The sequence below is a fragment of the Gasterosteus aculeatus genome, chromosome 18 (assembly GCF_964276395.1).
Source record: "Gasterosteus aculeatus chromosome 18, fGasAcu3.hap1.1, whole genome shotgun sequence".
Lineage (NCBI taxonomy): Eukaryota > Metazoa > Chordata > Actinopteri > Perciformes > Gasterosteidae > Gasterosteus > Gasterosteus aculeatus.
Window position 1 is genome coordinate 13,352,235 of NC_135706.1, and position 25,142 is coordinate 13,377,376.

The 25,142-nt window shown below is 45.7% G+C and overlaps 1 protein-coding gene across 1 annotated transcript; it reads right to left on the reverse strand.

The window, feature by feature from the left end:
• Positions 1 to 503: 503 nt before the first annotated feature.
• Positions 504 to 24,629, reverse strand: LOC120808406 (connector enhancer of kinase suppressor of ras 3). The gene is made up of 22 exons (XM_078094078.1): positions 24,362 to 24,629; positions 16,911 to 17,074; positions 14,228 to 14,430; positions 13,707 to 13,791; positions 12,937 to 12,978; positions 11,885 to 12,004; positions 11,614 to 11,673; positions 11,468 to 11,536; positions 10,921 to 11,070; positions 8,895 to 9,025; positions 8,589 to 8,773; positions 8,086 to 8,166; positions 7,314 to 7,634; positions 4,999 to 5,205; positions 4,294 to 4,463; positions 3,918 to 3,991; positions 3,515 to 3,586; positions 2,922 to 2,977; positions 2,675 to 2,769; positions 2,410 to 2,596; positions 1,614 to 1,786; positions 504 to 1,370 (listed from the first exon to the last, which is right to left on the reverse strand). The coding sequence occupies exons 1-22, from the start codon at positions 24,411 to 24,413 to the stop codon at positions 1,218 to 1,220; spliced, it is 2,850 nt and encodes a 949-aa protein (XP_077950204.1). The 5' UTR covers positions 24,414 to 24,629; the 3' UTR covers positions 504 to 1,217.
• Between the last annotated feature and the right edge of the window lie 513 nt (positions 24,630 to 25,142).

The following is a 25,142-nucleotide window of genomic DNA, read 5'->3' on the forward strand; positions in this document are numbered from 1 at the left end:
GACATAATATTAAAATGAATCTGTAAGAAATCTTTCCTTCCCGTTGATGAATCATTTCAGCCACAGAGTAAGTTCATCTGTTTATATAGGCGATCTTTGTATGGTTACTGCGTTGAATCGCATCACAAAGTTCTATGGCGCCATCTTCTGGCCAAAGTACTCCATCACCCAGAGTGCAACGCTGCGGCCAACACTGCTGGGTAATTTACGAAATCTACAATGATCCCTGATCATTCATTCACTATTTTTAGTATTATTAACCTGAACCTGAAAACTTTGAAATAAATGTATTGGATAAACAACTGCAATACTACCGTCTAAAATGTACTTGAGAACAACTGGATTCCTTTTCTGATTATTTCATAGACTGCTGAGTAGTTTACTCTATAATAACATTTATTAATTGATATACATTGTGTATGAATAATCTGAAACTCTAAGTAATAATTGTCGTGGAGTGGAGGAATAAGATAAACCAGGTGAACAAATGTACTTAGTCCATCTCGTGAATAATTATTTAAACTTTAATAGACAGTTACTTCTCATAAAAAGGTTTAACTTATATACAAAGACAGATACATTATAAATAAAAATTAACAATTGATAAATTCATCATGACAAAGAATCTAAACATCGTATTGTTTAGTTTTATGTTATGATTTTTATGAAAATCAATAAATATTGGAGAAGTTTTTTGTTTTTCATCATGACAACAATAATTCTACATTTATATTTTATATTTAGCTCACATCAAATATTTTCCTGTTTTTACTTTTTTCCATTTGCAGTTTTTAATTTGCGGTTTTCTTAAATCGTGAAAACAAAGAACCAAAGACAAATCAGTTATAAATCAATAAAACATTAAAAAACAAGTGAATTCAAAATTATTGAAGATATATTTTTTTAAAGCGATTTGAAAGAAGAAACCGAGTTGAAAGGTTTCGTCTCCATTGAGTCTCCACTGAGTTTCTTTCGAGTTCGTTAGGGAAACTGGCCCAGTGGGCCGATTGCCATCAGATGAAGAAGTGTAATGACTCATCTAGCACCACCATGAGGTCACTGTTTGAATGGGTCTCATACTTTTGTTTAACTCACTTATTTCCTGTGAAGACAGAAGTTTATTTTGAAAAACAGCTCTATCCATGAAACGGGGGAAAAGGCCACTCGTTGGACTCTGGTGGAGAAACGTGTGAGGAACTTGGAGACGACCTTCACCTTCAAGTCTGCTCAGCAGCCGCCACCCGCTGAGCAATCTCTTGCAGCAGAGCGCCGTTGGAGCGTCTCCACTTCCTGTACTCAGGCGCCGCAAGCGTTGGCTTGGCGAGGATCCGCTCCACCTGCTCTACCTCCAGCAGCTCCAACTCTTTGGCCTGTAGGTCGGACAAGTACTCATTCAAGTACTGTATGAGGGTACGATTCTGAGCTAGCTGTACTTCACTATATTGTGTTGTCATCATAAAAGATTACTATCGAGTAATATAATATATAGTTTTGCATAAAAACTAACTTTTAGCACATATAATATATATTAATGTATTTCTATGCGGGTGCTGCAAACATTTTGAATGCACGAGTTCTGGTACACCGTGGTACTTCTACTCCGAGTACTCCACCTTCAGCGTGCTGCTGAGGATCCGCAGCAGGTGGAGCTGCTCGTTGACTCTGTCATCCTGACAGCGGCGGACGAAGGAGGCCCTGAAGTCCCGCCCACTGGACTGACCAATGGGAGACAGGCTGGCGGCCCTCAGGTGGTTGTAGAGGTTCTCCATCTCGTCGGGCGGCTTCTCTGCAAAGAGAGCGAGACTTATTTAGATGTTGAGATCTCTCTCTGTTGGATTCACAGGGGACAATGTAACACCAGAGAGGATCAAAATAAATGCAAGAAGACCATATATGGCCTGTTTCTTCCTGTCAACTACATTACCCACAATGCATCGCAACTAGTGACAGCTCAGTCTGTAGATCCAGTTGTGTTATTCGTATCGGCAGGAATATGAGAAGAATACGAATAGACATTCCCAATCAAATCTAAACAGCAGGTTGGATTAAAGGGCGGCCATTTTTATGAGTATCGTTGCCATGGTGACCGCATTGGCGGGCTAACGTCCAAGCACTTTTAAATAAACTACAGAATAACTGACTTGTTTTGCAGTGGAGTATTAACGAGACAACGTAAATGACTACAGTGATTACCCACGTAATGTTTCATCCAAAGTGAAGTTTGGATCATTTTCTGTAACCAAAGCATAGTGGAATGAACTTAGCTAGCGAGCTAACTAGCGGAGAAGGATGAGCTAGCCAGCTAGCTGTCTCCCTCATAACCAGCTCTACAAACAGCCATTTTAAAACACATGCGGGAGAAACGTCAACGTATAAAACCGGTTGCGTTGCGGGTAACCAGGTGTTCACCGTGGTCGACCTCCTCCTGCGCCTCCTGGCTGACGTGCAGCAGAGGGGGGGGCGCTCCCCCGACGGCCCCATCGGGCTCCGGGAGGTCCAGCAGGGGCGGGGCCTCGTCTCTTCTTCTGCTGCCACCTAGACCTCCGCCCTCCGAGGTGCTTCTTCTTCTGCGGTCACCGCTCGCCGTGGAGACTCCCTGCGAGAGAGCGGGCATAAATATCTATGAGTGAAACACAGAGCGAGGGGAATCTCTCTTCACACGTCGGTCACTCACATCCTCAGAGTCGCCTTCTTGGCACTCAGAGGTCGGAGGAGAGGAAGTGACGGACGGCTCGTCGGCGTCCTGGTCGCTGCCCTCGCTGTAGCACCCTGCACCAAGACACGTGCACGCACACGTGCATTTCATCACCTACACAAAGTAAAAGGACGGCGAGGCGAAGAGGCCTCCGTGCCACACTGTGCATGCGTACACATTTAAAATCATATATTCATAATAAACGTTTCCTCCGTAGCGATCTGACCTTCAGCGTTGATCTCTCCACGCGGGCCAGCCGCCTCCGACAGTTTACTGAGCCACCTACACACACACACACACGCACGCACAGTGACTCGGCATCTTTAATTAAGTGTGAACAAAACCAGAAGTAGTGAGAAAAGAAAATGAGGAGGAAGAGGAACTGAGATCGGAGGAGAAACATTGCAACCGCGCCATTAGTTCACATTAAAGTGCAAAGTGAACACACAATGACTGCTAGTACATTTATTACATTACATGTCATTTAGCTGAAACTTTTATCCAAAGGGACTTACAATAAGTGCATTTCAACCATAAGGGTACAAACTCAGAAGAACAAGAAAGTGCAATTTCATCAAATAAGGCGATTTACAACTTTCTGTAGATAATAGCCATTATAAGTACAATTAAGGAGTGTTTTTAGTCTGAATTGGTGTGTCTTTAGTTTGCTGCAGAATATGTAGAGTGTATATAAAAGTGTCTCTCTGGCCAATACCTCCATCAGGACCAAAGTGGTGGACAAACACATCCATCTATCTAAACAGGACACCAGCATGGTTACCACCACTTTCAGCGTCATAATAGAGTAATAATACTCACTTATTCATGTCGATGAAGGTCTCAGCGGCGATGAAGATAGTCACAATGAGAGGATGGCTGGCTGTTATGACACTGAAACACAACGCTGAGCGGTTCATCACACAATAACCATTTAAACTAACAAGCTATGAGGGGGAGCGCCTAAAGTCTGCCGGTTGCAATGGTGTAATTTACTAATCAGCTAATTAATATTTACATAAGTCTCTATAAATACAATCATAACAACAGCTAGCATGCTAGTTAGCACAACCTAATTTAAGCGGTAAAGCCCACAATGAAGGCTGATTAAAAACAGTTCAGTCAGACCATCAGATGCATTCTTTATGTTTTATGTCCCTGTAGCATGACGTCACGGTGGAATTAGCGAGCTAGCTTTATGTGCCACAAAGAGAACACGGCGTACTGTTTCTTCCTGCACGGTTTGGCCTGTTCGACGGTGAAGCCGGAGAGGAGGATGAATCCTTCTGCTTTCGGCGCCTGAACAAGACGAATAACACAGCAGCATCGTTACGTTTAGAGGAAAAAAAAGACTACCCCCACAAATGAAATGTCTTCACTGGATTTCTTTGTGTTGTGTTGTTCTGGTAATGTAACAACATTATATATATATATATATATATATATACACACACACTAACATAGTACAGTATAAAAGTGATAAAAAAAACAGTTTTAATTTGCTGTCATAATAGTGCAGATATCTAAGGTTCTACATAGTCACAACATATGGGCACTAATGACCTGCCATAGTCCTCCCCAGGTGTTGCTGTGGGACTCACCGTCATGCTGGTGTACCAGTACAGGGAACTCTCCTTCAGGACGAACCAGTACCTCACCCACCTGCTGCCCAGGAAGCGGCGGCCCTGCTTCCTGCGGAGGAGCCAGCCCTGGCAGTCCAGTGGGCCCAGGTCCCTGACCGAGACCCCCCGGCGGCTCATGGCGGATCCCACTGTGAGCAGAGGCTGCTGGTGGGTAACTCCACATACGCTTGACGCCGCCAGTTGCTAATAAACACGCATGGCCCTTATAAATCCAGACGTTTCTAGGATTACTTCAGCATAAGTAGCACAACAAGTATTCCAGTGACAGTTGTGTGTACAGTCACGAGTACCTTGCAAATAAGAACTCCTTGTACATAATTCAGCATACTTAACATTGTAAATTTGGCAGAAATGTAGGCAAATATAGGCGATTTCACTGAATCAATGACAATGCTACACTTCCTGTTTAAGCCCCAATAGTCAGAGGAACTGTGGTTTGAGACTGCAGAGCACGCCAAGCCTCCCTCGAGTGATTTGGACTTCAAGAGAAGCAAAAACTAGAAGTGTCTGGTTTTAAATATATTCATGACACCAATATGGAGGATTATGCTCAACATATAGAACAAGAATCAACTCAATTATTCAACATTTCCTTGTGCTCGTGTTCTACGGAGACGTGTGATGATAAAACATGACAGAAAAGCTGAAAGGAGGAGGTCTCACCTTCTGCAGCGTCCGGCGGAGACGAGTCTCTAAAGGCGACTGACCTCAGCAAGAGGAAGCTGCTTGTGAGACTCTGTGTCTGTGTGCGCGTGTGCGTGTGTGTCGTCCTTCCTCTTCTGGATGGTCTGAGACCCTTCGGTTTCTCAGAAACTCTGCACACAAACATCCTTTTTGATGTGCAGAAAACTAAACTTGATGGAGGGAAATATTCCCCACGATGTCAGTGAGGTTATAATAAGATGAGCTCAGCTCTGCTGGAGAACTAACTTTTTCTAATTCATAATAAAAAGAAGGTTAGTAAACTTGAATGTACCGTTTGTTCCACTAGGTGGAGACTTCAGCTCATATAGAACATTAAAAACAGTTACATTACAGGTCATGTAGCTGACGCTTAGCCCGGGAGTAATTAGGGGTTAGGTGTCTTGCTCAGGGACATTTTGACATGGGACATGGAGCAGCCGGGACTCGAGCCACCAACCTTGCAGTTCCCAGGGCAGCCGCTCTACCCCTGCGCCTCATCACCCCCCTTAGTTCCCCCTAGTTCCCTTAGTGTGGTGAGGTCAAGCTAATTAAAAAAAAAAAAAAAAAAAAGTATATTGTGAAATACCGTTTCATCTCCCACACGTCTTTCTGCAATCATTAACGTTACTGTACTGAAGATGAAAACTTTCAAAATAAAGTGAACTTTATTTTCATTGTATTTCTCAGAAGTTACAAAGCGTCACAGATTAACAGATAAACTCTTATGAAATACAAAACAAATGTATAATACGTATGAATCTTAATAACTAAAACAGGATCATCCTAAAATGTAGAAATACAGAAAAACAACAAACATTAGGCGATGGATTTACACCTTTAAGCGAGGCTACACATGTTTAGTTGAACACAGGTGGAAGTATGAGTTTTCCTACATTTCCCATGATTCTCTTCTTCTATCATCACGTGACTGCCCTAAAACAAGTGGGATGAGATCCCATGACGACATAAAAAAGGTGATATGGAACAGTAACAGTGTTTTAGTTTATCAAACCGCTAAAACCTTCAGGTCAAATCTCTGAAGAACAACAAAAGGTTTTAAATGAAAACACTTTTCACTCTCAAACCCAAAAATAAATTCAAAGTTTCTCCTCCACTGTAATGGAGCTTCAGCAGGTCTTCAGTTTGAGTTTCTGTTTATATTAAGTCTTATTATGGGATGTCGTGGTTCCTTTCCACAGCAGCACTGTGACTGTAGTCACAGAAGTAACTAATACAAATACTATTATTATTGCACTAGTTCTGATGAGCAGCTGTGTGAAGGCCTCAAGCAGTAATGCACCTTGTGTTGATTAACATCGCATTAATGTTGTTATTTAGTGTTACTGTAACTATCTTCTAGTTATTTTCCCTAAAAGCAAGTTTAATAAAGTCTGTGCTGATGTAAAAAGACTTTGGTGAAGCTTGGTGAAGCTGTTGAGCTCTTATTTGTTCACCTTAAAATGATCATATTTACAGACGGAGGCTCCAGAGGAGCAGCTCTGAAGTTTAGAAATGCGTCACCACTTTCAAACTAGAATCCCTCTGAAGTTTGATTCTCCGGATCCGAACCCGTCAGAGGAGTCTCGTACATTTTGGGACAGTTCAGATTTCACCTGATTCTGTTTTATTCATTCTTGCCCAGATTAAAAGAAGCTGTTGAAAACCAAAACCAGCTTCATCTTCAGCAGATTCAGAAACGAGGAGGTATCTTTGGAACCACAAGCTGGATTTATCCAGGGGAGGAGGCTCAGCAGGTCCAACCTTCCTGAGCGAAAGGCAGTTTTCAGCATTAAGAAAGCGACAGTGTTTTTTACGACTGGATCCCAGTTGTGGCGTCCACCACAAAGTGGTTGGAGCTGGTGGAGAGAAGTCACAGTCCACGCTCTTCATCGCTGTGAGATCCGCTGCTTCTCCAGCGTCTTTAAGGCTTCACGGGCAGCGGTAGCCTCGACTCCGTCCCACCTCATAACCCCCCCCCCCGTCCATCAGAGCCAGCAGCATTCATCCTGAGGAGACGGTGAACGTACACCTGTAGATCACTGACCGGCGGTGCAGTTAGACTTGGCTATTCTTTAAAAAGGAGAAAAACCAGACAGCTTTAATTAAATTGACTCAACACGGAGCCTCCGGCGGGAACGCAGCTTTATCGGATCTGTCAAGTTGCTCCTTCGTTCAGTCTCCAGATCTCTGTAAAATCTTCAGATCACATTTAAAAACCTCCTTCCTGTGGACACCTAGAGGACCCAGAGGACAACACCCGTCTTATCCAAGTGGATCCGCCTGGAGCCCCCGTCAGTGGCTGAGCAGCCTGAGGCGAGCCAGCCAGCCGCCGAGCAGCGAGGTCGGCGGCTTGGTCACGGCCATCGGAGGAGAAACGGCGGCTGAGGCGGTGGAGGAGGAGGAGGAGGCCGGGCCGGCGGACTTCTTGGGCGCCGCTGCTTCCTGGTAAGGGATGGTGGCGCTGTTGTGCAGGTTGGCGTTGATGAAGCACTGGCTTCCCCGGATGTGGTCGACGCCGCGGACGGACGGGTGTCCCCGGTAGGGCAGCGGGAAGCACGGCTCCTCCTCGGTGATGGTGCTGATCCCCTCGTTGCTCAGATATCTGTGCAGCACGTCTGCAACAAGGAGGGGGCGTCATCACGGATTCAGAGGGGTCTCAGCTGGGGGGGGGGGGGGGGGGGGGGTGTTAGGACTAACACAACTAACGTCAAACTCTCATTCGACATGGGGAGAAAAGTTGCTAATGAGTCTTTGTTTGAGCGCGCACACGCGCACACACACACACACACACACACACACACACACACACACACACACACACACACACACACACACACACACACACACACACACACACACACACACACACACACACACACACACACACACACACACACACACTTCCTGAAGGTGAAGTGGTTAATATTCAGGGTTAATAATCCATTATCTAGACGTTCAAAGCATGCAGGCGCCGTTTTGTCGCCGGCCGTTAGCGATCAGACGGCTACGCGCTGCTGATAGCGGTTAGATTACAGAGGACCCTCGGGTGGAGCGGGTGGAGCTCACCTTTCCTTCCCCGAGCGCCGGGCCTGGAGGACGGGTCAACGGAGAACGACTCCACCGGCATGGAGACAGGTCGAGGTTTACCTGGAAGCAGATTAAAAACTATTTCATCTTCTGTTGGTTTTTCTTTTCTTGATGCAACCCTTGAGTATCTGAACAGGAAATATGAAGCTTAGCTTAGCACAAGGAATGGAAATGGATGGAAACAGCTAGCCTGGCTGTGTTCAAGGTAAGCAAGTGCACCAACCAGCAGCTCTAAACATTGTGATACGTCAAGCTAACATCTGTTGGCAGACATGAGACATGCATGTGTGTATGTATGCATGTATAAATAAAGCTACATAATTAATACACTGTATTTAACGTGCAATCACAATATTCTAAAAACTACTCCCAGAAACCAGGAGAAGAAGAAATCTTGATCATAGTGTCTCATTTTATGTTAATGAGGGTCCTCATGGGATGGAAGTGTGTGTGTGTGTGTGTGTGTGTGTGTGTGGACTCACAGCGTGTAGACGAGCGCTGCCTCAGGCACACAGGGATTGGTTGGTTGGGTTCAGGTGGGGGGGGGCTGACCGGCGTCCTGCCGTCAGCGCCGAAAGTGAAGCGCCGCCGCACGTCAGCGTCCAGACACGAGTTGGGAGAGTTGGGCCTCCGCTTCAAACCCGGAGACACGTTGATGCTGCCGTCCCTTCGGAGCAGCCCGGGAGGAAGAGGGTTAGTACTCACTGCCACACCCGCCGCTACTATTAGTTCTGCCCTGTAACCATGACTACGACGCAGTGACCGGCGGACCCCGGAGTGGAACTCACAGCGGTGCGTACGGTGCTGTGGGGGGAGGAGGGACGTACAAATCCAAAATGGCCGTCTTCCCTCTCCTCCCCGGAGCGTCGGAGGTTTCGGGCTGTCGAGTTCTGTAGAGACCCGGAACTCCCTGAGAGGTCTGCAGACAACGAGAGCAAACAGCAAACCCATTGGTTTGAGGTCTGATGTTTTGAAGCGCAGAGTTCAGGTATTTGGACGTGGCCATGTTATTGAGTATCATTTACTGAATGAACATCATGCTGTGTTGAAGAAGACTTGAAACTAGAGACCATAAACCCATGTGTACAATGTTACGGAGGGAATAAATCAAGAGAGAAGTAGAGTAATCTTCTCATAGACGTCTATGAGACCAGAGGAGTCGCCCCCTGCTGGTCACTGCAGAGAACGCAGCTTTAAGACATGAAGCTTTGAGGTTTCTGCCTGCACTACATATTACTTTAATTATAGAATATTTGTTTGCTGCAACTATTGCTACTGTGCGTTTCTGAGGTTTGTGGCTTCATATAAACATCAGTGTCATTAAAAGATTCAGATTGACGACTTGATGTGATGTAGAACTCGGTTTCTCCTCTTAAGTAGACGTCACATTTAGTTTAGAGGAGTAAATGTTTATTGGCAGACATTGGAAGACATTTGTTGTGCGTATGGTTCTTAAAGATGTTTCACAATATGAATGTGGACGTGAGCTTTAAGCGGTTTCTCATAAAACAACCCAGAGAAACAGCAAACCAAGCGGTTCCGTTTCCTTCCTCTCCTCGTGTACTTTCATAAACAAACTTCCCTCGGCTCCTTTTCCGAGTCGCAAAGAAACTTCTGCTGATCTGTTCTGATCACCACTGTCCATTATTCACTGAGACGGACACATTTAACGGATCAATTCGCTGCCGAAGGTAGTCCCCAACAAACGCACGTTTTCCTCCTCATTTATTTACCTTCACTTATTATGTTCTATTCCATTGTGCATTTGTGTCATTGCTCCTTTTTCTACACTTAACTGTGTATATTTCTTGTTCTGTACTCTGGAGTAATGAACGTCATCTCATGAGCTATTATGATCACTTACATTATGTAAGTATTAGTAGTGGAGACGGATGCGCTGATGGGAGACAACCTTTGACCTGCAGTAAGAGCGACGGTGAGGTAAAGGCAGACTGACTTCAGATCTGTTTTGATAGCAGTGATTTGAAGCTGAACTGGGCTGTCAAGGGGCGTTCAAGACGCATATCTACCCAAAACACACACATCCTGGACGTCCGTCAGCGCACAGCCCCCGAAGGCCGTCTGCTGGATTCAGAAGCGCGTGGAGAAGCCAATGAGTCACCGTCCAAAGATGTCTGACATCAATGCAGCGTTTGAACCGTTCATTTCCAGGAGAAGGGGAGAAGGGATCCATTGTTCCCACACCTCAGCGGAGCGGCAGACTGGGTGGCGGCCGTGTTTACTGGTCGCTCAAGAACAGGAACTAGAAAGCTGTGATGACAGAAGGAGAATGCAGCAGAGGGGCGCTTCGTTTACCCGGAAGGAGGGCTGATTTCATACAGTCGACCACAGCTGCTGCCTGGCTCGATGGCAGTTTGAGGATTCAACATGGCCGCTCTCGTCTACACCAAACAACCTCATTCTATGAACACACTGCGCAAGCACCTGAGCATTCTTATGGATTATTCCCTCAGGAGATATTTACTTCACACTTATATTGTCTTATGCATGTTATCAGACCTGAACTAACGCCGACTGGAGCTTTTCTTTCTAGGACTTCATTTATAGAACTACTGCTGCCACTGGGTCTGCTCTCTTGGTACCGGGAAGAGGTCACAGTCCAGGTACCTGAGGTCATGTTGAGAGGTAACGAGTGAAGGATAGGACGACAGAAAGTGTGCCTGCGTGGTGCATTCAAATGCTGCTGAGAATCTGCAGACATATTGAGCAATGGTCATAAAAACTCCGGTTTCAGGGTCTTGCTCAGAGGCTCCTGGGCAGGTGGGTGTTTGGACCCGTTTCACTGCAGCTCACCTGTATGAGCGGCGGCCTCCAGCGCAGGTTTTTCAGCGGGGCCGGCGCGAAGCAGCCGGACGTTCCAGCCGGCCTCTTCTTCACCACCAGGTAGACGCCTCCGGACTCCGCCCTCAGCTTCTCCACCAGGCTCCTCAGCTGCCAGCCCACCTGGACCAATCACAGAGCACAACTCTTGAGCAGCAGCAGACACTCAGAGGGCGCTGGCAGGAATTAAGATTTCTTAACTAGTTAATGAAGTTGTTGTCCAACAGCCACTGGAAATTTTAAATGAACAATTCCAACATTTGATGTGAAGAAACAGACTATGTCATTTTCAGAGCTTTAATGTCGCATTAAATCCCTACTTGTCATTTCTACAATATATGACCTTTTAGACAGGAGTCATGCTAGCTGTTTCCAGTGTTTGTGCTAAGCTAAACTTGTCTCCTGACTGTAGCTTCATATTTAGCGCGGAGACAAAAGAGCGGTATCGATCTTCTCATCTGGCTAAAAGCCAATGAGCAGGTTTCTCTCAGAATGTCCTCCGAGTGGACGTCTGACTCACCACAGTCTGCTGGTTGACCTGAACCACCTCATCCCCTGCATGGATCCTCTGGGTTTGATCTGCAGGAGACTGGGGGACAGTTTGGACATCTTGTTAGGAGGTAAACTGGCTGAAGCAACATGGCTGAGAAGCAGCAGCACACTCACGTTCTCTGTCGTGCCCGTGATGACGTGAAGCCCGTCGTAGGTGGACTTGATGTAAATACCCTGAAGGATAAAAACACAGGTAAAGAACGCTGTGGTTAAGAATGTAGTCACACAAATCTTCCGTCTGAATAACTTCACTAGTTCTCTCACTGCAGTGGTGGTTTTGGACTGATTTGTGGTTCTCGTGGCGCAGCGCTAACACGCCTCTTTTTAGAGTTACTGGCACTATGGGACATGTTCCCGATATGTTCTGAATGAACATTGTGCTCACCAGTCCCTCCCCAGGCTTGATGTTGGTGATGTGCACCTCCTCCAGACAGGACAGCTCACTCTTTGAGGGGTCAGAGGTCACCTGGACCGTCTTCTCACAGACGCCGGTCAGAGCTCGGGACTGAAAACACACAAGAGACGAGAATGAAAAGAAAAAAAGACCCGAATTTAATATATATAGAGCTGAAATGATTAGTTCATTGTTGATTGAATTCTTCTCAATCAACTGATAAGAATTTGCTTCATTTCTTTGTCTCCTTTGATCAATCCAAGTAACTTTGGTAAACTCCTAATAAAAATAATTTTGATAAATAAAAAGGAAGAATCAGCGTTAACATTGTTGTGTAACCGACATGATGGGTTCAATTCAAATGTTCATGAAGTGACATCAGAAGGAGGAGGAAGTCGTCTGCAACACGGTGGCCTCAATCATCCTTTCTGATGAGCAACATGCTGCGGCACTAAAGCCCTCCGACCTCCGACCTCTCCGTGGAGAAGAGGAAAAGAAACAAAAATAGGCCGGTGAACCGCTTGGAGGACGGAGCAATAAAGGTTCTGTTGACAAAGAGGATCTTCCTACACACAACCTCCATCATCATCACCATCATCATCATGTAAACGCCCAAAAAGTGAATTCATTTTATTTCAATCAGTTTAAAAACTACAGCAACCAGAATGTTTTTTTGGTGGCAGAAGGTCTTTAACGCAGCCTAAATTCATCATACTAAAGACAAACTAGGAGGTCAGCAGATGAGATTCAAAGGGTTAGAGGTCACATCAGAAGGTGGTCAGGAGGGAAAGGGATTTAACGTCAGTATTCTGGGAACAACAGGATGTCCAACAGGAAGTGTTATCTAAGACAGGAAGTGGACGGTTCTGAGCTGAATAAACAACTCTGAACCAGATTCCCTCACACACACACACACACACGAGAGGAAACATGTGATCACTGACTGCATATATGTGTGTGTGTGTGTGTGTGTGTGCGCGTGCATGCATGCAAGTACATCTCCAAACATCTAGGCCGGAGGAAAAAGGAGAAGCACAACTCACCACTTCCAGAATCTTCTCCTCGATCTCATAAACGGTGCAGTCCTGTAATTAAAGAGACGGACAGACGTCACCCTTCAACCCGATAAACACATCTGCATTTACAGGAAGTGAGTCCGTCCGCACTGTTCAAATAACGCTCTAATGTGATTTCATTTCCACATTCTGAGCTTTTATTTAGGTGCGAGCAGCAAATAAATGGAAAAAGTCTGAACTCTTTGATTCTCCTGACTGGTTTTAAACAAGAGGCTGAAAGACGGTTAAAAATAAAGATGAGATCAGTAACAAAAATAAAATGCAGTTCACCTTTAGAGTTATGTACATGTGGCAGAGGACAGTAATGTAAAAGATAAATTATGTTGTGTTTTACTTTTTACAGGAGGATTCTAAGTAGTATTTCTAATAAATGTTGCATTGCAACATATTATTTTATATATATTGTTATAATCATAAGTAATAAGGCATTTTTTGCATTTTTATTGAGAGAAAGCTGCTGTTTTTCATTACTCAAAATACCGTAGTGCTCCTTCGAATACTTAAAAATGAGGACTATAAAAAGATCAAGACGCTACTGTGTGTAGATGTAAAACCCCTCCCTGCTTGTTTGGGTAGTCCGATATCTGCAAGAGGAGCATCATCAAAAGGACTTTGTACGCGTAAACACAAGTTATCTGGTTCATCACCATAGAGGCCTTGAAATTAAACCCTCCCGGGGTCATGAGGTCATGAGGGGTCACAAGGACGCTGGTGCTAGATGTCTGAGCCTCACTGACCTTCTGGACGGTGGAGGTGAGCTCCAGGCACAGCTGGATGATTCTGCTCTTGGTGGAGGTGAAGTCGTTGGCGCTCGTTGGGGCCCTAGAGGAGAGGAGGTCGGTTTCATCAGTGAGCAGAATTATTAATAATGTAATATTAACGAGTTTGTTTCTTGTAAGTGACTGATGACAAGGAGTCTGTTGATACACATATTAAATGTTCATGGTGCATTTCATTTCCTCACAGCTGCAGCTTCCTGCAGGAATGTCTGTATTCCTCGAGCGTATTAATATCAGCTTCATTAGGATCAGCTATCAGCTTCTGGAGCGAAGCTTAAAGTTCCCTCTGCAAGCTGCCGCCTGTTCTTTCTCTTTGCATATTGTATCTGTATTATAGCGTTTCAGCCTGGACCGCGTGTTTGTGTCAGAGTCTAAACTAGTCTTTGACATCTGCTGCGAGCACGAGTTCCCTGAAGCTGCTTCAGGCAGCAGAGGGGCGCTGGTGCACCGGGTCCGGCGGGACGTCGGCGCTCTCTCACCCGTCAAGCCAGGCCAGCAGACTCTTGGCGGCTCCGATCAGCTCGACCACGGCGGTCAGGAACTCGTTGGAGGGCTGGTGGGAGATTTTGTTGTGGTAGGCGGGGTTCTTCCTGCGCTGCGACACCGAGCCGCTCAGGCTGTGGTGCGCCGCTCTCATCCTCCCCACCAGCGTCTTCAGGTTGTCCTTCTCCACACCAAAGTTCTGTTCAACATGCAGAGACACACACACACACACACAGGGAACATCACATGATGCACTGGGAACAGTTGTGATGATCAGGACACGCAGAATTAGAGGTTTCTTTAGAATTAATTTTAAAGCCTCATGATGAGGATTCTCCATCTTGTCTTTTAAAAAGGAAAACATCTCTCTCTCACACACACACACACACACACACACACACACACACGCACACGCCTGGCCCGAGGCTGCCCAGATGTTTGCGACGTGTCGGCGCTCACAGCCAATAAAAACAGAGGTTCCACCTGTCGACCAGCTTCACAGCAAAGAACCGTAAATCAATGTGAAGGAAACCCGACGGGCGGCTTGTTTCAGGTCCCATCACGTTAGACGTCATGTGTCAACAAGAGGAGAGTAACGAAGAATGACCCGTGTTGGAGTCAGTGTATCCGACTGAAAACATACGAGGTCACCACATTCCTAATAAACAATAACAACAACACAGAACAACAACAAGAACTCCAGGAGTGGAACAGGGAAGTAACGAATTACTAATTATTTTCATGGTTAATACTGCCAAAATGTTTTGAAGAAGTAAAAAAAAAAAAAAAATTACATCACAAATAGATAAAACAATACTTGAACTTTCTATTAAGTAACATATGCAAAGAATGTTTGGCATCTTTGCTAGAAAAACTTTGAGGGATCATATTTTGAGAACAATAAACGATCCGTAAACCCTCATTTAGCTTGTAACGGATTAATTTAGGTTCCGTAACCCATAATGCAACACAAAGCCCACTTATAACTGTGCCACATTCAGGGCCTCAATGCTAATTAAACAGTCTCAACATGACTGTGCTCTTTTAACGCTGAGGGGTTTAAAAGAGTCTGATCATGTGACAGCCAAAGGAACCTGCTGCTGGAACAAAGCTGCGACGGCTCTTCCTCTGTTTCAATGTGTGTGTGTGTGTGTGTGTGTGCGTGCGCGGCAGGGGAAGGGAGCAGGGACTTTGTGGCAGGTGGGAGGGGTCACATCTGTTTCCGGCTCCACAGCGACGAGCAGTAAACGCAGTTCTGTGCTGCAGATAATATCCACTTGACCTTCAATTGAGTGGGACAGGAAACGGACTGCGCTCAGTGTGATGTCACTTCCTACTTCTGCGCTCGGCTCATTAATGAGTCATATTTGTCGAGGACAGGTCCAGAGACCTGGAAAAGGTGAGTAAGTGACCATTGAGTATAGAATTGTTTTTTCGCAGATGAGTGAATGTTGTGAGACGCCGTATACTCCTCTGGTGCAGACCTGTCAATCAGCGTGTAGCCCCGCCCTAAAGCATCCCCTGCTTTATGGTCTGTTTGACTGTAAATGGACCATCCTTTACATTTTATTTTATTCTATATCTCTAGGACCAGAGGAGTCACCCCCTGCTGGTCAGTAGACAGCTTTAAAACAAGAAGGGTTCATTTTTCAGAGCTGGAAGTTGCCGAGCCGGACATAAATATTTACTAAATAATCTGTTGAAAGTAACGCATACATTTATTTAACATACTTTATTCCTCTAGTCAGTCGCTTGAGTAAGTGGACTTTACCGGTGTGCGTCTGTCAGCAGGCTGCTGGATCCCATTCAGTTGAGTTGAACCATTGAACCTCGTTGACTGTAAATCCTCCTTTTCAGCAGGACAGAGTCACAGCTCGTAAACAGCTGACTGGGGGCTCGTTCTGCTGCTCAACACTTTCACAACAACAGCTTGTTGTGAAAATGTCAAACTTTGCATCTTTAAATGTCATAACGGTAAGTTTGCGGAATTCCCCATTTCCTTTTTAACATGCATCAGACCATGAGACGGACATGGAGCTACTTCATGGGGCCGGATGCTCAGATTTAACACGTTCAAGCCTAGAGGATATTTACCTCAGAGATTTACAGAAGGAGAAGTAAAAAGTAGGAGAACATGGAAATTCTTAAGTAAAGTATTGAATACCGTACTTAGTCAGGATTTCACATCTGTCTCTTTGAGTTGAGTCGCCTTGAACAAAGTTCCCTGATTTGCCGATATTCCCAATGAAACCCACGGGTGTGTTGTTTGTGACGTGTTCTCTGCGGTCACAGGAAACGCTCCTCTGGGTACAACGGCACCATGAAGCTCACTGTTGCTGCAGGACTTCTGGTGGCTTCTGAAGCCAAACAACAAAACAAGGTCACAAGGGTGTGAAGCTGCTTGGTGCCGCCGCTACGTGAGGACACACGTCAGTGGGTCCGCAAAGTGTTGCTGCAGCTCTGGAGACGGGCGGCTGACTCAATATTTGGAGCCGTGTGACGGTGTTTAAGCAGCCGCAATCAAATAGAAGAAGTCATTAGTGACGCCATTAGAGAGTCTGCTGGCAGAGTGAGTCAGAAACAAGCCGCCTGACGGCACAAAGAAGACGGAAAGAAGCCCGGCAGCTTTGTTTGATTTTACTGAAGTAATGGAGGAATGTCGGCGTTTGTGTTACTGACCAGCGCGCAGAGCAGATCCACCGCCTCCAGCACCAGCTCCTGGTGTCCGACCCGCGACAGACCCAGAGACAGCAGCTCCTGGTGGGACATCCGGAGCAGCTTCTCCCCATCCACCTGCTGCCGCTGGAAGGACGGGATGTACTGCTGCAGGCTGTCGTCCAGACCTGGGGGGAGGGAGGAGGGGGGGGATCACAGCACACTGAGATGGGACTCTAACCATGACATTCATGTGCTCTCTTTCGGTTGCTTTGGACTGATTGGCGACGTTAAATCACACTAGTGGCACACGTGACGCGTACTGCAGGTGTGAGGGAGAGTAGACGAAACCAAGCAGCTGAGTTTCACTGAAGGTCTGTTATGATCTAGTTTGACAGCAAACAGAGCTGCTGAGTCAACACAGACTTATTGACTCTTCCTGCTGGTCCATCGCAGCTAACACCGTGCTGTCATTTCTCCTCCAGCCAGTACAACGAAACGTCAACTTCAGAAGGGCCCAATGAGGTGGAGGAGTTGGTTGTAGTTTATCCACACAGCGTCGGCTCGGCCGAAACCCATCGTCCTCTCCCAAGGCCACATGTGACTGGGCGAAGGCACCGCCAGCTCCCAGCGGCGCCACTGTGCCCGACCCTGAACTCCAACCTCCGACCCCACTGTGAACGGCAGCAGCAGGAGTCCTCACCGCTGGATGAATGGAGGAGGATCATCCTCCGTCCAGCGTGCGACTCACTGACACAGAACGAGCAGAAACAACCTCATAAAGGACTCACTAACAAACCAGTCATTCAAATGTGGAGTCCACTCCATCTATAGAGAGTTACGCTCAGTCATTCTCAATTTAATGTTTTAAACCACTTGGATTTTAGACATCGGACATTTCTCAGACCAAGATAATTGCATTCAATAGTGAGAATAATCAGAAGTTGCAGCTTGTTAAAAGCGACGTGTTAATGCAGCATCAAACAACTCTTCTCTGTGTGGAGACAGAAAGCAGCTTATCTCCTGTGTGTGTTGTAATCAGAGCTTCTCTGGCCTTTGTTGACATACTGAAGTCCGCCCTGCCATGTGCCCTTTAGTGCATGTTAGCCCATGTTAGCGTGCTCCACCGGTTAGCTCATACAGCTGTTACAACTGATAAGGACTTCCCGACCCACGGCAGGTAAACACAGTCAGCTGTCAGCGCCGCTAGCTGAGCCACCGGTTGCCGTAGCGACAGCCGCAGAGGGACAAAAGACCTGCTCTGGATCTCAGGTTCAGCACCTGTACGTCTGTGAGGATGACATCACAACGCAGCCAACTTGTCACATTGTCGGAAGTAAAAAAATGGTAAAAGTTGAGAGAAACAATCAATTTAGTCCTGATTCCCAAACCAGACTTTTAACTGCGTCTTTCGCACCAAATTGTGCACCAAATGGCAGACCGTCTGCAGCTTAGTCAGCTGGCCAACAAATGACTGCGCGCGTGTGAACACGGGAGAAGAAAACAACGGCCCCCTGCATGGGGTCGCTGAGCGACTCCGGGACCCCGTTTGTCTTCAGGGGGACACGCGGGACGACAGATGGCCGACGCTCAAACAATTCACCCCCGACACAAACAACGACACCCACTTTGTTGTGTTCCAGAAGGGTCGAACTTCATCAAACCGCAAAAAACAACCATTTAGGTCGTTTCTAAAGCTGAACATTCGCGCTCTCTGGCTCAAAGGTTGATCCCTTATCTTTACTGCGTCTTATACGCCACTAGATCCGCACTTAACAGGCAGAGCCCTGACCTTCTACACTACACATCTCCTTCTACTTTGTTCCAGGAAGGTTTCCCCACATGCAAACCTCCTCAGGGAAATATTCAAATCCGGAACACACGCCTTAAAAAGCTCCATGCTAGAAGGTGTGATGGGAGCATGATTCAAACTAGTGCTTTCCGGCTGGTCACGGCCAGCCGGCGAGTCGGTAGTCACCAGGAATGTGTTGGCGACAGCCTGAATCCCATTACTGACACCCGAGGAGGCCGCTAATCTCTCCGCCGCACGGGCGGGGTCGGCTGGATGTCACGCGTCAGCCACATCGTCTGCTAATGAAAGTGTGCGGGCCTCCCAGCGAGCAAAGTCCACACAGCAGAAACCTCCAGCGAGGCAGCAGAGCTTCTGTGGATCGCAAACGGCCACGAGTGACGAGCGGCCTTCGTGTTTCACCAAACAACAATCCCAAAAGACTCCCTACCTGTTATTCCACATTTTGAACATTGCCGCAGGGTTTGGCGCTCGGCCCAAACGGTTGGAAGTCCTGACGTCCCGCTGAGCGGGTCCCATCCAGATAAATGTTATACTTGGTATAAAAAAAAAAAACTGTGCTAATGTGTGCTTCAATATCGTTGTGGGTCTAGAAACTAGAACTACAAACCAGTAAAGCGACATCACGTCTTATTGATGTCATTCAACCCGTTTGAATCTCTACGGGATCTAAGTGGATCTGCACCGTTTACCTTTGAAAACATCCCGTTTGGCGCAACTTGTACTCTTTCCCTTTTTCTTTGTTTACCACATTATTACAAAAGCTGAAACTGAGGAAGCATCGCGTGTTAAGCTTTGCTCTTTGTACAGCACTTTGAAGCCGGCCTGTTTGTTTGAATAAGTTGGACTCAACATGAAGGAGCCGGACGACGGTTCACATGAAGTCCTTTTTCTCCCTCAGTGACAATAAAACAACTCGTAAGTATCATTTATTGATCCCCTTGGGGAAATTATTCTCTACAATTAACCCCCCCCTCCACACAGTGGGAACAGCCGGGGTTCGAACCACCAACCCTGCGGTCTTCGGGGCGTCCTCTCGGCTCCATGCGCCACTGTCAAGTCCTTCTGGAGCCGCGCCGGTTTCAAAGTTGACTTTTGCCACAGACGTAACTCAAGTTAGTTGGGTGTGACATTGGCAGACGACTCGGGGCCTCTGGCCTCCTGTCAGTCCGCCGGCGGTGGGAAACTGTGCCGACGGGCAGCAGAGTGGGAGTCGGAATTATTCCTGCTTCCCCCAGCTGACGAACAAAGCAACTTTACCAACTTCAATATAATTTGTGTTCTTTTTGAAAACCTTGATTGTGGGATAATCGGTTTACCAACGATGTTGTCACGGTTACAGTTATGGACCGTCCCCTAAATTCCTGGCCTGACAGAAACTCTCCGAAGGCGTGCTGGCGATAAAACCACTTAATGGGCTGCTGTCAAACACGTAAAGGAAGTCAGTAAAAAAAAAAAAAAAAGAGTTGCAGGTGAAACTCCAGTTAATCATTGGTCAGGAAGATCAAAACAAACGAGGCGCTCGGCCGTTTTCAAACTGCTGCTCGCCTCCACATGGGGGGGGGCATTAGCAGGTTGGCTTCGCCTCACTGTTGATCTCTTGTGACCTATAAGTACACTTCTAATGTGAGATTATTAACACTTCTTTACTGTAGAAACTGTCCCAGTTCAACTCCAAATCCTCTTTTCATTGCAACAAATGGCTCACGTTGTGTTTGGCACAGAGACGGAGTTCGGACCCGACACTCCCCAACGGAGGGCCACAAAAGGAATATTTACCCCCCCACCATCACAACAGGACGAGGGTGGAGAGGAAAAGTATCAAAAGAGCACTGAAGCTATTCATAGCTTCACTGGGCCTCTGACACACACACACACTAATCAAGAGGAAAAAGGATTTCCTTGAGCAGATTTGTGCTCAGAAGTCTTCAAATCAAACAAACAGGCATCGTGGGAGCTGTGGTCCCACTTTGACCAGCAGCCCGACACTGGTGCAGATCTGCTGCAGACGCTCCACCTGCTGAAATCAATATGCAGGTCTACCTGGTGAGCCCGAGATGCAGGTGGATAATCACATATTAATGATGGTGCGCAGAGAAACATTGCACAGGTTCATCCTCTGGGGATGATGAATGTGTGAATGAAAGGAGGGGCCCTGTCCTGCAGCCCAGTGCAGCAGGTGTTGATCACGCTCCGTCGGCCGTGACGCAGGTCGAACAAACCTCCCAATCGGCTTACTCGAACCCTTCGTTGGGCGTCACAGTTCAGTTCCCACAGAGCTCAACGATGTGTTTCACGTCTCAGAGCAGCAGGAACATGGGACGGTTGATTTAATAATAAACACCCTTTTGTCATTACACCTTAATACATTTAGGAGCTGCTTTCTTTTACCGTTTAAAAACAGATGAACAAAACCATTTGATGTCTCTAGCATTGGGATGTGGGCATTTGGCCCGTGCACGGATCGTTTCAGCTCTGCAGGGGTTTTTGTGTGAACGTGGCTCCCGACACTCTCACTAATGATCCACGTCAGCGTTTCTCACAAGTGGGGACAAAGACAGGAAGAGGCACCAAGTGAGGCTTCAGGACCCAGTAAACAAAGATTAGAAATGTAACACACGGGAGAACTCATCCACCTACATGCGCACAATGCTGCTGCTCTACGTATTCACAGAGTTTAATTAAGTTTAGATACCAATATAGTGTTGGAAATTTCCAGCAATATGTGTAGGTGGCGCTCTACTGATATCCCGTTTGTTGTCGTTGGGCCGCAGATGGACTGTTTTTGCGTTGATGCAGGACAGAGCTAAAAGCTAACGGACTCATTCTACAAAGACACCCGTCAATGGTAACGTGTGGTGACTTCGGCCACCAACAGTACCAATACACACTATGAAACACTACTAGGGTCGGTCCTTCCGTCGCCTTGCTCCGCCTGCCGGACTACGTCCAACCACAAAGACGCCGGGTAGTTAGCGAGGTTTAGAAAGGGAACAAAATAAAGTCAGGACCGCTGCAGTTATTCAGCTGTGTGACCTGATGAACACCACAGAAGAAGTGAAAATCTGGATTTTCTGCACAATCACATCTCTTTCCAAGGAGGATTCATTCTCTACGGCGTAATTGTGTCAGGTGTCAGTTGCCGGTTAAAACGTGTGGCTTTAAAACAAGATGTTTGTGGGTTTGATGCCCGAGGACGGCCGCTGAGCCAAACCAGTGTGTCATCGGGATATTTGTCCGTCATCTTAATACTTTCTAAGAGTTAAGATGGGAAAGTTTGTTCCAACAAAGAGCTTCTTGTGTGCTTTTTGAAGGATGGAAGATCAAACGTCTGAGAGGTTGAGAAAAATATATAGTAGATAAGCGTTATCTAACAATAAAGAGGCCACACAGCTGCAAGGGTCTGTTATCTATCGAGAGAAAAATTGTTTATTTTGCTAAGCAACCACCAAGAGGGAGGAAGAGGAGGGTCGAAGAGTCCAAGTACACGAGACGTATCTTATTTGAGGGTCCGTCTCCTGCTTTATTCGTTCCTGCACAAGTGGATGTGTCATTAATCCGCCTCATTGCCTGATTGTCAGACTGCAGAATGTTGATGTGTGACTGCACCTGCCAACAACTATGTGGATTTGTCTGAACACGCTGAGCTCGATCCCTGAGACATGTGTCGGAGTGTGTGTCGCTCCGGTAACACACACACACACACAATTAAAAAGTGCCACTCAGAGACGGTGGCTGATGTGGGAGCGCTGCATTGGACTCTTCAGCTTCAGATGGTGTTCTTTAGGTTCAATGTATACAACTAATGGAACAGCTGGCACTCGATGCTCAGTCGGATTCTTTGATCTTATAACACCACATCTAAAAATCAATAAGTTTGAGACTGTCGTTATTTTGGAATGTTGTATTATTTGTTACCCTATGTAGACAATTTCTACAAAATATGGATATTTCTTGTACTGGCAGAATAAGGGATATTCCATGACTTCTCCCCAAAGAATCCAGGGACCCCCCAAGTCCCCCAAGTGAGATGTGGCTAAATGGCGGCGCAGTGGCGGTAGCTGTTCGCAGCGACCTTTGACCCTCCACACGACAGGAGGCCGACCCTCGGGAAGCGCTGCTATTGTCCTGGTCTTTAGAGACAGCCAGCAACACTCCGCTCTGCTTTGTCTGTGCTGCTAAATAACACGTGTATCGGTATGTGTGTGTTCGTGCTTTCGGCTGAACCCTCAAATCAAACAAAGGCGGAGACAATGCATTTATATTTACGGTATTCTGCACCTTTTAAATACTTTCTTGATTCAGTGAGTTAGTAACCCAAGTCAAGAAATGACATCATCAAACTCAACACTAAACATTGGAGGGGGACACATGGAAAATTGTACTGCAAAAACAACAACTATTAAAAACAACTATTTCCAAAGGTTTTATCAGTAAGGCTGCAATAATAAATAAGCGAAAGGAGTGTCGCATAAATGCTTCTGTGGCTTCCAACATCGCAAGAGAAACAAGTCCTGCTGCTGCCGCTTGTTCAAACCTTGTGGTGATTCAAACCAGGCTCTATAAAACCCAGAACAACGCGTCTCATTGACATTTAATGGCGGATCCGTTGGCTGGTCGGCCCGGTTTATTCCTTAATGACACACTAATGAAAGAAAGAATCCTTGGCTCAGTGCTTTGTGTAAATACCATCCAGCTGCCACTCAAACACCAAGTTCAACCACTAAGCCGGAAACGGGCGGTACAGATGAAGAGAAGGTGGACAAGGTCACAACCAGCAGCGTGAGGCTGAATCAACACCAAACACAAGCCTGATGAACCTGGTTAGAAGATTAGACTGAAGTTGTATTCAAGCCAAGTTTTATGTGCCACCTTTAGACAATATAACAATTGGAAACATTAACATTTTGTGTAAAACGGTTTTTAATCTCAAATGTAAAAGATTTCACAGTGATCCACGTGGGAAACAAATGAGTCTCACCAGCAGAATACAACCTAAATACAACCAAAATGGATAGACCGGTACTTTAAGACAGTCCACCATGTACTTTATTATTTAACTATTTATGTACCATGTTGCTATAATAATCAGGTGCCCAAACTGCCAGTTTATTTGTTATGAAGACACAGTAAAATCCATGTAAATAAAACAAGTACTAAAAACAACTGAAATGAAGTAACACACTTTTACAGCAGATGGAAGGAGCTAAATGTATTTGTACAAATTCAAAATACTTTGACTTGTAGTTTGAGTACTTTTGGTTTTGTATTATACAATATGATCAACACATTATTAATCAGAAGTTATTAGTATAAGTTATGTATATAATATAGAGACTGATAGATTGTATCTCTAGACTATAGTATGACCACTTTTACGTCATTAAAAGATGAAGTTATATGAATATTCTTCATTTAGGTCAAAATAGCTGTAGAAATTACATCAATATACGTCTTAACGGCGCTGTAATTTACAGGTGATAAAACCACACAGACAAATCTTCGGTTTGTTGGATGAACTCGCATCTGACCACATTAAAACCATAATATTTAAACCAAACTGTAGCAGTATTAAAATAAGACACGTCTGTTAGCTTAGCTAACTTAACGTTGGTTGCAGGCGGACCGTTAGTTTCATCGCATGACGTCAGGGCTCGGTTCTCACCTCTCATCCAGTCCACCACTTGTTGCGGGCTCCACTTACTCACTGGCTCCATGTCTCCGGTGATTAATGCCGCTCCCACGCTTATTCCAAACTACCGTATTACGACCGCTAACCGGACATGATTAACGGAGGAGCGACCGACGCAGGGAGGAAGACCGACGGTCCGCCGCGCGCACCGACTGACTGAGCTCGCGGAGAAAGTTTACACTCTACACGGGAACATGTGAGGATCGTCACCACGCCCCCTCTCTCCCTCCTCCAATACCATAGGAGCATGTTGGTGCTGCGTTCAGGTGCCGTGGAAACGATGGGACCTAAACACTATGCGGACAAACTTACTTCATTCATTCGGTTATGAACATGACGTATTGTTGGGACGCTTATTTTAATGCAATGTTATTCAATTCAATGTGGCTGTTTTTAAAGTTCAATGTGTCTAAAAAGGGCTAAATGATATATGGTTATATATCACTACCAAAGACAAAATGATAGGTCGAAAAATGTTCGATGAAAATGTTCGATGAAAAGTATCATGGAAAATATAAGTCAAATAATGTGGTCAAAATATTTTCGATCAATGAATGTCATGGAGAAAAAAAATAAAATATATATTAGGTTGAAAAATGTTTTGAAAAAAGTCAATATAAAAAAGTCAAATATTTTATAAAAAATGTCAAATATGTTATCAAAGAATAAAAGTTGGGAACATTAGCTAGTTTTTTTCTCCCAAAAATACAAAATTCAAATATATTCGGTCGATGAATACAATGACAAAACAGTG